At 36.8% G+C, this 13041-nt stretch overlaps 1 protein-coding gene across 1 annotated transcript in view; it reads left to right on the top strand.

The window, feature by feature from the left end:
- The first annotated feature begins 226 nt into the window (after positions 1-226).
- INTS8 (integrator complex subunit 8) overlaps positions 227-13041 on the top strand; it is a 48957-nt gene continuing 36142 nt past the window's right edge. Inside the window, exons 1-8 of the mRNA XM_045560739.1 lie at positions 227-501; positions 1800-1974; positions 3584-3724; positions 4126-4197; positions 4896-4947; positions 5909-6091; positions 9372-9479; positions 12277-12432. Of these exons, the coding sequence (XP_045416695.1) occupies positions 372-501; positions 1800-1974; positions 3584-3724; positions 4126-4197; positions 4896-4947; positions 5909-6091; positions 9372-9479; positions 12277-12432 (1017 nt within the window). The 5' untranslated portion in view covers positions 227-371. The remainder of the gene's footprint in view (positions 502-1799; positions 1975-3583; positions 3725-4125; positions 4198-4895; positions 4948-5908; positions 6092-9371; positions 9480-12276; positions 12433-13041) is intronic.

Raw genomic sequence — 13041 nt, 5'->3', positions numbered from 1 at the left:
CCTAGATGAGGTGGTTTCATTTTCTTGCTGAAGAATTACCAGGAACAGGGAAAGCCCACCCCAGACCAAGCATCACGCGGACCCGTCTCCCATGGCAACTGGGAGGAGGTGTGGTCTGAGGATTGGCCACGCCCCGTTCTCTCCAACTCTAACAACGATTGGCCCGAAGGCGCGGCGGTGGCGCAGGGAGGCGGATTAAGGATCCCCGGTCGGGCTGGCCCGCGCCGCCATTTTGGACCGTGTGAGTTTCCAGGACGTTCCGAGTGCGGCTGTGTTCTGGCCGGTTCTGCAGATCACAGGCCCGGGGCCCGCGTCCGAGGGTCAGGTTGGAGCCAGGAAGCGTCCCTGGGGGTAGCGGCGGCGGGGGCAGGATGAGCGCGGAGGCGGCGGACCGGGAGGCGGCCACCTCCAGCCGGCCCTGCACCCCGCCGCAGACCTGCTGGTTTGAGTTCCTGCTGGAGGAGTCGCTGTTGGAGAAACATCTGCGCAAGCCCTGCCCCGGTAAGCACGGCGCCTGCAGCTGGGGAACGGGACGCGGCCACCCGCAATGTCTGCACGGCCTCCTTCCAACCCCAGTCTTCTCGGCCACCGAAGCTGCAGCCTGGGAGGCGCGGACCAGAGCCGAGCTCGGCCCTTCGCCGTGCCTTAAACATCCCCGTGGGGGGACACCGCCGTGCTGGGTCAGAGAAAAGCTCAAAACAAAGGCCCTGCAGCCCCCGGAGGGCGTGCTTAGCGCTGTCAGCCCGCCCCCGTTGGTCACTTTCACTGTTTGGGATTTTAGCGCCTGCGAGGCGGGCAGGGGGTTGGTTGGGTCGGGGAGGCTGCCGGAACCCTCTCTTTACAGAATCCCAGGCTGGAAAGTCAGGGAGATGGGGAGAAATCAGCTGTTCTGGTGCTGATCCTGACGCTAGTTATTATGTTAGGTTCTTACTTAAATATTTTGTTCCTCAATGAGGGAATTTTGCTGACTCTTGGCTGTATATTCCAAAGTTGGGCAGTACATTAAAATACAATCTTTGAGGGCGGGAACTGCTGCACAATTGCAAGATGGTTATTGTATAGTGATGATAAGATTAAGATTCCAGTTACGTGGGTGTTGTGGGGGAGAGGAGAACTGAAGGCGTTTCTGGAAAAAGGTACTGGAATGAAAGGGTTAGTTACTTGGATAGCATTTTGCTAAACTCAAATCCACATATGTTTGTTCAGTCTAATAGACTGGCCTTAACTGATGAAGAATGCTGTGTGAGAAATTAGGGTATTTTATTTGGGTATTTTTACCACCTGTATTATGTCCTTTTAATTCATTCCTTTTTGACAGACATTTGTTGAGTGCTTTCAGGGTGCCAGGCACTGTGCTTAATTCGTCACATCTGTTATCTCATTTATTCAGTCTTCCTAATAATCCTGTGAGGTAGATGGTAATTATCCTCCATTTTGCATTAGAGGAAACAGGTGCCAGGTAACTTGATGGAGATCACCCTAATTAAGCGTCAAAACAGGTCTAACATCTGGATCTCTTTCCTCTAATTGGCATTGGTTATTTGCTGAACGGGGAATCTTTATTACATTTTTCCCTATGAAGTGCTTTCTTGTGCATTAATCTTTTATTCCTTCGTTCTTACCACCCTTGCTGATCTTCTACTTTAACCTCCAAGCACACTTCTCATAAATCATATTACTTAGTCATTATAACTACACAGCTGTTGGGATTCCTTTTGTGGCCAAAAAAGAATAGTGAATCCTTTTGCATCTTCATAATTAAAACTTAAATTTAAGAATTTATTTTCTTTTAATCGTAGATCCTGCACCAGTTCAACTTATAGTTCAGTTTTTGGAACAGGCTTCCAAACCTTCAGTTAATGAACAAAACCAAGTTCAACCTCCACCTGACAACAAGAGAAATCGTATTTTAAAACTTCTTGCTCTTAAAGTTGCTGCACATTTGAAGTGGGACTTAGACATATTAGAGAAAAGGTATACAAGATTTAACTGAAATTTTTTTGAAGTGTTTATATATCTTGGTTTATTTCTGTATATGTTTTTAAAATAATGGCTCTTAAAATTATTTTTCGCTATATTCTTGGTAAAATATGTGAGTATTTTTCAAAAGATACAAGTAAGTATTTGAATGTTAGATGAATTTAAATCACCCCTTAAAGTATAAACTTGATGTTATCAGTAATAATAACATCATTATCATTTTTGGTGTGACTAGAGAAAATGTACACCTAAACTATTTAAAATTTTTCAATTGACTTTTACATATCTGGAGAAAGTGAATAAAATTAATGAGTGTTGTATATATTATGAATGACTTGCTGTTGAATAATTCATTTAATTTTACTGATAAGTCACTGTCTCCCACATTATTAAAACAGCTGGTTAGAATCAGTGCTTATTTGTTTAAAAATAAATACTTTCAAGTCTGTGGTTAGAAAATGATTTGTTTTCATCCCCTTCATCTCACAGGTACAGAAACATTAGTACCTTATAGGAAGTTGGGAAAATTTCAGAAAATAGGAAATAAAGGGGCAGAGGAGAGAAGTGTGGTTTTTTTTTTTTTTTTTTTTTTTGCGTTGTTTGTTTTTCCCAGATGTTACTGCTGAGAGAAGTAGGTTTTAACACTTTTGTGTAATTTTTGTTCTTTTTCTCTCTATGGTTTTAAACAAGGTTGTAGTCATGCCCTATATGCTGTTTTGATTTGTTTTTTTCACCTAACAGAAGAGCATGAGCATTTCCTATTTTTATTTTTTGGAGATGATTCCATTGTATGAATAATTCATTAACTATTCCTACATTGACAGTCATTTAGTTTATTTCTAGCTTTTCACTATTTTAAATCACAAGGCCTTAAATATCTTTGCCCATAAACTTTAAGTTATAGCCTTAGGATAGATTCTTAAATTGCTGGGTCATGCAGTATAAACGTTTTTAAGACACAATATTGCCAGATTGCATTCCAGAAGAGTTTATACTCTCACCAGTAGTATATAAAACTGCCTCCCCCCACCATATTCTCCAGTATTAAATATTTGAATTAGAAAAAATGTATTCTTTAATCTGAACTGGAACCTATACATAAATAGACTGAAGAGACATGTCAGCAGATAGCTATGTGTACAAAGAACTATGGCAAATGTGAGGCAGTTGGAAAATTGAACAGTGATTGGATATTTGATGATTATAAGCAAGTTTAAATTTTTAGAAGTGAAATTAACACTGATTATGTTAAAAGCTAATTTTTTTGAGCTATATTCTGAAATATTTACGAAAGAAATGAGTGGGTAAGAGTAGAGGTGAATCAAGATTGGCCATCAGTTGATAATTGCTGAAGCTGGGTGATGGATACATGGGGACTCGTGATATTATGTCTACTTTTGTATATGTTCACATTTTTTTTCCAAAAAAAATTTTTTTTCATAATAAAAACTTCTAAAAATCTTTTCAAATTTGATAGGTAAACCTGAAGATTTGGTCTTTTAATGATGTAGTTATTTTCAGTGAAGATAGGGAATTGTGTATGTATTTTGTTTGTGCTTCTTATGCAGTTAACATACAAACATGTACCTTTTGTTTCTTCAAGTTTGTCTGTTCCAGTATTGAATATGCTACTAAATGAACTGCTCTGTATCAGTAAAGTTCCCCCTGGGACAAAGCATGTAGACATGGATCTGGCCACTCTACCTCCAACCACTGCCATGGCTATACTTCTCTACAATAGATGGTAAATTTTTTTATAAAACCAGAATGTGTTGGGCAGCCTCTGTTTTATTGCACTCTAGCTTTTTAGGGGTATGCTGTTTTATTTTTTGAATCCTCATCACCTCGGTGTTAGAGGTATGCTTTTAAAGGACCCCTTTTGATTGGATGTTTGATGATAATAAGATCCCCAGAGATCTCTGAGAGGACCTTGGGAACTGTGAGTCCGATGGTGGAGAAAATTTGTGGCTGCATAGATGAAAAGTCTTCTAGTAAAAATGTGGATGATTTAGAAAATATTCATTATATACCAATGAAAGCTTCAGATAATTTATTATATAAATCTTCTAAGAGTAGTACTTGAAAAAATAATTGAAGTGACATTTAAAATGTATTAAATTTTCTTTTTTCCTGTCTTGTCTTCAGGGCAATTAGGACAATTGTTCAAAGTAGTTTTCCTGTCAAACAGGCAAAACCTGGACCGCCTCAATTAAGTGTGTAAGTTGGCAGATATGACCCTTACTTGGTGTTTTTTCATTAGAGTTTTAAAACATTTTGCAAGTTTTTAATGACCCCTACTACAGAGGAAGTAGAGCAGAAATAGGAGGGCAGAAGGCCTGCGTGAAGGTTGGTTTGGAGGAGTTAGAGGGATTGGAGCATCAGCTAGTGCTCTAGATACAGAGCTCTGAAAAAGAAGGGGAGTGCTGTGGGAATTGTGCCATTCATGTAAAAATATTAAGTTTTTTAAAAATGTAATTAAGTTGTCTTGAAGAGGATATATTTGCTTTGTGTGTAGGAAAGTCATTTTAATATGTGTAAATATTAAAGTATAAAAGCTCCTTGTAGAAGTTTGATAATATCTGGAGTTTAAACCTAATTCTTAAATTCCGGGTAGCAGCTTACCCAAATTTGGAGCTAGAGCATAGTTTTTAGCTCCATGTAATTGAGCTTTTGTTTTCAGTAAGTTTTACTCTTAAATTGAGGGTTTTTTTTTAATATACAAAGCAAATGAGAAAGTATTGGTATGAGCGTCATAATAGTTGGAGTTTTTGTTTTTTTAAGCATGAAAAGAAATAGCATTAAAAATACTTTTGTTTAAATTGAACCTCACTTTCAAGAATGATGCTCTTATGTTTTGCATTTTTCAGCCTGAGAGTAATTTTTGATACTCTTGTTTTAATCCATTTATCTTTTAGTATGAATCAGATGCAACAGGAAAAAGAGCTAACAGAAAACATTTTGAAAGTGGTAAGTATTGGTATTAGTTACACTGACATTTCTGGAACACATTTAGAGCATGTATAGATACATCTTCTAATCTTAGGTAAATGAGAGTTTTCAAGGTCTAGGTACAATGACATTATAAATACAGTTATATTTTACTGTTAAAATATAGGTAATATTTAAATCATACAAATTTTCAACTTTATTGGAATTTTCAACTTTACAACCAATTCTATTGTTGAATATTTCATGATACATTAGCAGATATAAGTAATTGATCTTACAAGTGATATCTTTATATTGTTTTGTATTTTCTAAAAATTCTACAGTAAGCATGTATTATACTTACTTAAAATTTTTATAATCAGAAAATTCTAGTAGTTATTTTTTAATTGATCTACTTAATATAAAAGGAATGTGGGAGTTTCTGTAATTTAAATATGATCTCTCTCTGTTTCTGTGTTCTGTATGTGCTGGAAAAAAATAAAAAATAAATAAAAATGATCTCTAATTATTTAACACCTACACTGTTCCAGATACCATGTGAGGTGTAGGAACTGGAGGAGGAGAGGGAAGATAAACAATCTGTATCGATACAAAGCAAATATGCTGTAGTATTTTGAATGTGGAAGCAAAAAGCCTGCATCATTTTATTTTTGTTATCTGGTGCCTAGTAAAATGGCTGGCACATTGAGGCATACAAACATTTCTTGAATAAATCAAGTGAAACAGTACAAATTTTTAAAGCATTTCTCTTCCTTAACTTTTCTATAGAAAAAAGATAATTTTTCTTGTTTTTAGGTTTCCTAATTTCACAGTAGGAACTTTTTTTCATTTAAGATAAGTTTATTTCAACAAATTTAATTGTACTCTTGCTGTGTTAAAAATTTTGATAGCTTAGTACACTAAATGACTAAATATCTTGTAAATATTTTTTGGTTAGTTTAATCAATTGCTATTTTTGTATTTTGTGGAATTTTTGTAGCTAAAAGAACAAGCTGCTGATTCTATTTTGGTACTAGAGGCAGCCCTAAAATTAAACAAGGATCTTTATGTCCATACAATGAGAACTCTAGATTTACTGGCCATGGAACCAGGCATGGTAAATGGAGAAACTGAGAGTTCTACTGCTGGATTGAAAGTCAAAACTGAGGAAATGCAGTGCCAGGTATTTATTTCACTATTTAACCAATATATGGCAATATTTTTGAAAATCTTAGATCATCCTAGTATTTTTAATTAGCGTTTATTTCTGCCTTTGTCTCATTGACTTTGACTTAAGATGTTATTGAAACTTGTTTGTATTGTATTTGTACACTTTTTATAAGACTTCACTTGAAACTTTTCTAAAATGGAAGGGAAATATGTAATTTATTTATTGTCTCTGAAATAATTTGCTACTTATATTTAGGAGTCAGTTTACATACTGAGAATGCAGTACACATACAACTAATTTGCAGTTCATTTGTGTTATTTGAAATCTAATCAGACCAAAACAAAACAAAAAGTAATATTGTGCTAGACTTTGAAAAATATCTAGGCCCCTAGAAAAAATGTCTAGCTTTTCAAGGTTCTTAAGTTTGTCTACTTTCTCTAACTCTGGGTCCTGGTTCCTTTGACAGCTCTCAGTTGATACTTATTGTCAGATATGTGTTTGTCTTTTTCCCTGCTAGATTGTAAACTCTTTGAGGTCTCCTTTTTTTTTTTTGCCCCGCCCCTGAGGTCTCCTTTTTTTATATATATTCTGCATCTTCATTTCTAGCACAGAGCCTTGAGTATAATCGAAATTTTTAAAATATTCAATGATTGCCTACAGAGGGCCACTAGGACAGTACCTTCTAAACTGTATTCTTTAGTTGAATGAGTTGGCCTGGCATCTATCGTCACTATTTCCCCTTCTGGAAAAGGGCAGAAATAGTTATAACAGTGTTGGGAAGGTGCCTGTCCAGATTAGCTGGTTTCAGAGCTGAACGTAATCAGTTTTTCAAGATCTGATAAGATGGAGTTTACAGTAGGAGTAATGAGATATTGATACCTGGTAACCTTTTTAAATCATTGATGTAACTTGCATATAGGAATGTTACTGGTACTGTAGTATCTCATAATCTTTCACAGTCTGTTTAAAAGTTATCAGTAACACTTACGATTTTTATAATAATGGTGGATGATATAACCTGAAAACAAAACTATAAAACACCTATATGTGCTAGGTAAACTTTAGCAGGTATTTTTTTAATTGTATAGATGAGTGACAATTCCTGGTTTCTGAATGGCAAATTAATGTAATACTCATTTCCTGGTGTGATAATATTTAAAGTAGTATATATTCTTTACATTACTAAAATTTACCTGTGATTCAAAAGAAAAATCTTTAAATTTTTTCCAAAACCAAGTATTATTGTCCTTTAGGACAGGCAGCTTCATTATCAGATATCTTTTTTTTCATCTGTTGACCCCTTTCTTAACTATAACATTTAAATTCATTTTAATGGCTAGTCAGTTATGATAGTAATACTTGAAAATATCTTTTTGTTGCTTTGTACTCTTATCTTTGCCTGGAAAGAGGAATTACATAGTAGCTATAATATGTCTGCGTATATATGTGCATGTGTATTTATTTATTTATTTTTTACTGATTTAGCACTCTTTTATTCCAGATGGGAGGAGCTCTCTGAATGAAAATTAGCCCAACATTTAGTGTAGGCTAAATAGTGCAAAGCAATGTTGTAGAGGCTGAGAAGAATTAACTGAATTAGTTGAACAGGACAGAACTGTATCTAATAAGACATACCAGTAAAGAGTGGTTCTGTGATGAGTACCAGACACTGTTAACAGCTTAGGAATTTGGAAGAGGAATAAGTATCTGTTGGGTAAGGTTGGTTTGGTATAAATGGAGATTCGGAGTGTAGAATGAAGCTCACTTCTAGGTCTGATGTGAATGGGGAATTGAGAAGAAGAAAACAGTAGAGAGGTTTGGAGAGAGAAGTTAAGCCAGGTTCTGAGATCCTTACAGATTAGGCCAAGGAATTTGAACTTTCTTCTGTTTGGGGGAATAACTGAAGACTTTTAAAGTCAGATTTAGAAGACTGATCTGTCACTCATATGTAGAATAAACTTGAGACAGTATATTAGGAGCCTAGGGATCTGGATCCAAGCCTGGGTTCTGCCACTGCTTGGTTATATGTGTTTTATTTCACTTTCTGGGCCTTAGTATTCCTATCCATAAAATGATCGAATTGAACTAACTAATCTTAGTCTTCTTTGAGTTCTGCATTCAGTGATTCTAGCCATCAATCTAAGAAAGTTCTTGGAAAAATATACAAATTCTGTCATTCGAAAAAGACAACTGGGGCTAGGTGTGGTAGCTCATGCGTGTAATAGGAACACTTTGGGAGACTGAGGTGGGAGGAGCACTTGAGGCCAGGAGTTTGAGACCAGCCTGGGCAATAAGAAGACCCTGTCCCTACAAAAAAATTTTTAAAAATTAGCTGGATGTGGTGGCACATGCCTGTAGTTCCAGCTACTAGGAAGGCTGAGGTGAGAGGATCACTTTAGCTCAGGAATTTGAGGTTATGGTGAGCTTTGATTGTGCCACTGCACTCTAGCTTGGGTGGCAGAGAAAGAATCTATCTTATAAAATAAACAAAAGACAACTGGAAATGTATTATCATTTTATAGCTGTTAATTTAAATTTTTAAATTTACCCTAGCCAGTCTGTTATGCTAGACATTTGTGTATCCCCTCTGTTTGGGGGGGGGGGGGGCTCCCCAGCATCTGTCTGTTCCCTTTTTCTATATTAGAAGAATTCCCTATCTTTTGAGACTTGTGGAAGGCAGCAAATAAATTGAAATATCCAAATACTGTGTTTATTCAGCCTCATCCTGCTTGAGGGCAGGCATGTCACATAGGTTTGGCAGATAACTTATTTTAGACTGTGAGTCAGGAGCAAGTCAAAGAATCGGGAGTGGTAGAGAATCCATTGTGATGGACAGCAGCAACAGTGACAGTAGAATCCAGTTTTCAAGGGCAGCATTTGTAGGAGTGTAGCTGCTGTGTTCAGTGTCTGGTGCTGATGGCTGTGGGTGACATAAGCTGTGGAATCTAATGTTGAGAATGGCTGCAGTGGTATCTTCACTAGACCAATTTTGTCTTTCATCCTGTGTGCCTCCCTTAACCCCTTTTGTTTCCCAGCCTGATTCTTTGGTCTTCCTAATAATTCTGTAGGCTGCCTGAAATCTCATCAGTAAATCAGTTTTCTGCTTACATCGATCAGAGTTGGTTTATGTTTCTTGTGACTAAGAACATTGATTGTATTTTAGCACTGGTCGTTGGAATATGTTTTTTTCCTATGTCTTTTTTTCTGTTTTCCTGAGATAAAGATAATTTTGAATTATCCGCTCTTAAACGTGAAAAATTATTGAGTAAATTGGTATTGTTCGCCGTTTTAGGTTTGTTATGATTTGGGTGCAGCATACTTCCAGCAAGGCTCCACAAATTCAGCTGTGTATGAAAATGCCAGAGAAAAATTTTTTAGAACCAAAGAACTAATTGCAGAGGTAAATACAGTTATAATGGGCACATAATATTCAGGTCCCTAAAACCTGAACCTTTTTTGGCTTTGATTTTTCTGATGATAAAAAACAATGTGTTCATTGTAGTTAATTTGGGAAGTTCAAAATAGTACTAAAAACTGGTTTTAAAAAATCTATATTACTACCTGAAACTAACTTGTCTTACTATCTTAGCATATTTTCTTCCAGTTTTTTTTCTTTCATTATGTTTTTATACTGTTAACCTCATATTATAAATACTATTTTGTATCTGAAGTCTTTGATTAGACATTTTAAATATATTATGTGAATGTACTCTGATTTACTTCATTTTCCTTACATTTGGGCATTTAGGTTGTTATAAAGTTGCAATCTTTATATCTATAAGTTTAAATTTTATTTAGATATTAGATGCTTTCAAGTTAAATTCCTACAAGTAAAATTACCATGTCAATGGTTATTACTTTTTTAAAGGCTATAATTTATAAAACCAAATTGTTTTCTCGGTACATTTCTCTCAGGGTACTCCAATCAGCAGTGGTTTTTTTTTTTTGTTTTTTTTTTTTTTGAGACAGAATCTTGCTCTTTTTGTCCGGGCTAGAGTGAGTGCCATGGCGTTAGCCAGGCTCACAGCAACCTCAAACTCCCGGGCTCAAGCAATCCTGCCTCAGCCTCCCAAGTAGCTGGGACTACAGGCATGCACCACCATGCCCGGCTAATTTTTTCTATATATTTTTAGTTGTCCATGTAATTTGTTACTATTTTTTAGTAGAGACGGGGTCTCACTCTTGCTCAGGCTGGTCTCGAACTCCTGACCTCGAGCGATCCTCCCGCCTCGGCCTCCCAGAGTGCTAGGATTACAGGCGTGAGCCACCACACCTGGCCCAATCAGCAGTGTTTTAAAAAAATAATTTTTTTTATAATTTGATGGTTGAAATATAGTATGTTTTATAAATTTACCTTTCCTTAATTACTAATAAGAGTAAACTTTTGCTGTTTCTTTTTTCTTTTCTTTTCTTTTCTTTCTTTCTTTCTTTTTTTTTTTTTTTTTTTGAGACAGAGTGAGCTCTCTCTGTAGCCCTGGGTGTAGAGTGTAGTGATGTCATCATAGCTCACTGCAACCTTAAACTCCTGGGCTCAAGCAATCCCTCTGCCTCTGCCTCCCAAGTAGCTGGGACTACAGACACACGGCACCTGGCTAATTTTTCCGTTTTTTTTTTTTTTTTTTTTTTTTAAGTAGAGACGAGATATCGCTCTTGCATAGGCTGGTCTGGAACTCCTGACCTCAAGCCATCCTCCCTCCTGGGACTCCCAGAGTGCTAGGATTAAGCGTGAGCCACCATGCCCAGCCCTCACTATATTTATCATTTGCATTTTTCTTTTTATGATTCAGATGACTGAATTTTTTAAAGTATACAACTAGGTTTTTGTATGCTTGGTGCCTGGAAAAAAATCCCACTTCAATCTCACCTTGCCTCAGTAGAGAAATTGATTAAATGCCATAGAGATTTAATTTAGATCTATTCTAGACCCATTAAGAATCCCCATTTCACTTTGCCTGGTCATCAGATTTCTAATTTTATGGCATTTCAGGTATGGTAATTTAAAACTTTCAGTATTTTTTTCAAATGTGTCTTTTAAAAAAGTCTTATGTTTTGGTACAAGCATTTCTATTCTTTCCAATTGAGTGACTATTATAAGTTTTCTTTGCTCTCTTCTTTAAATCGCTGCCTGGCATATGTATTTTAAAATGTTTAAGCTTATTGTTAGCCATGTCACTCTTTGTTAATGTCTTGTCATACCTATTTAGAGTGATCATTATGTCCACTTTTTCTGTGTTGGCCAGAAAACTCTAAACTAGGGGTCAGCAGACTGTTTTTTGTAAAAGGGCCAAGATATAAAGTATTTTAGTCTTTGTGGGCAGCATTCAATCTCTGTTGCTTTTTTTTTTTTTTTTTTTTTGGCGGGGGGGGGGGGGGTCCCTTTACAGCCCTTTAAATTGTTGTTGGGTTTTTTTTTTTTTTTTTTTTTTTCCTTGAGACAGAGTCTTGCTTGTTGCCTGAGCTAGAGATTGCCGTGGTGTCAGCCTAGCTCACAGCAACCTCAACTCCTGGACTCAAGTGATCCTCCTGCCTCAGCCTCACGCAATCCTCTGGCTGTGGCCTCCCAGAGTGCTAGGATTACAGGTGTGAGCCACTGTACCCGGCTGCCCTTTAAGTTGTTTATTTATTTTTTATTTATTTGAGACAAAGTGTCACTTTCTTGCCCGGGCTAGAGTGAGTGCCGTGGCATCAGCCTAGCTCATAGCAACCTCAAACTCCTGGGCTCAAGCAATCCTCCTGCCTCAGCCTCCCGAATAGCTGGGACTACAGGCATGCGCCACCATGCCCAGCTAATTTTTCCTATATATTTTTAGTTGTTCAGATAATTTCTTTCTATTTTTTAGTAGAGATGGGGTCTTGCTCTTGCTCAGGCTGGTCTCGAACTCCTGAGCTCAAACGATCCTCCCACCTCGGCCTCCCAGAGTGCTAGGATTTAAGGCATGAGCTACCTCGCCTGGCCTTAAATTGTTTATAACACTAAATTGTTCTTAGTTTAAGGGATGAACAAAAACAGACCACAGGTTGTGTGCAGTAGTTTGCTGACCTTTGTTCTAAACCTTTAACCTTTTCATTTTTTATGGCTTCTCTAATGTTGAATTTTTCATTAGCATTTTCTTGTACTATTAAAATGCACTAAGGGGGTGCTAGACTATTTATATTATTACATTAATGAATAATGGTGTATACCTCTTACTTTACAGATAGGTTCATTATCTCTTCATTGTACCATAGATGAGAAGCGGTTAGCTGGCTATTGTCAAGCATGTGATGTTCTTGTACCTTCTTCTGATAGTACATCTCAACAATTGACTCCGTATAGTCAAGTCCATATTTGTTTGAGATCTGGCAACTATCAGGTAAGATGTATGATGAGGATGCAGTAGTACAATTGAAAAATTTTGGAAGTTGGATGAAACTGAGTTCAAATCCTGGCATCACCAATTTACCACTTGGGTGATTTGGGGCAAGTCACTTAAACTGTCAGACTGACCTATATAGTAGTGGTAATAATTATCCCATTTCATAAAATTTTTACAAGAATCAAGTGAGAAGTTATCATAAATTCTAAGAGAAAGCACTGTACAGATATTAGTTAATTATTGATATTCTTCTTTCTTGAAGGTATAGAGTTTGGCCCATTTTAAATAAATTTTGTAAGAAACTCTGTAAGCAGGACTTTCAACTTTTAAAATGAGAGGTAGACAGCTTTTAGTTTTACAGACTGCGGGGAGTTAGCTACGCTCCCTGCCAAGGGTGTTTCTGGTCAGGTCTCTCAGACAGGGGTCGTCACAAAGGATGAAAAAATAGTAGGAAACAGAAATAAAAAAATAATACACAGAACCAAAGATAGAGTTTATAAAGTAAAGGTTTATGAAGACAGACAAGGGAGGGTGTCCGGAAGATTACAATCTCTAGCGGGAATGGAACAAAGACTGAACTTTTACATAGGTACTTATAGGGCAGGT

The sequence above is a fragment of the Lemur catta genome, chromosome 9, assembly GCF_020740605.2.
Source record: "Lemur catta isolate mLemCat1 chromosome 9, mLemCat1.pri, whole genome shotgun sequence".
Taxonomy (NCBI): Eukaryota; Metazoa; Chordata; class Mammalia; order Primates; family Lemuridae; genus Lemur; species Lemur catta.
This window is presented reverse-complemented; position numbering and strand designations above follow the sequence as displayed.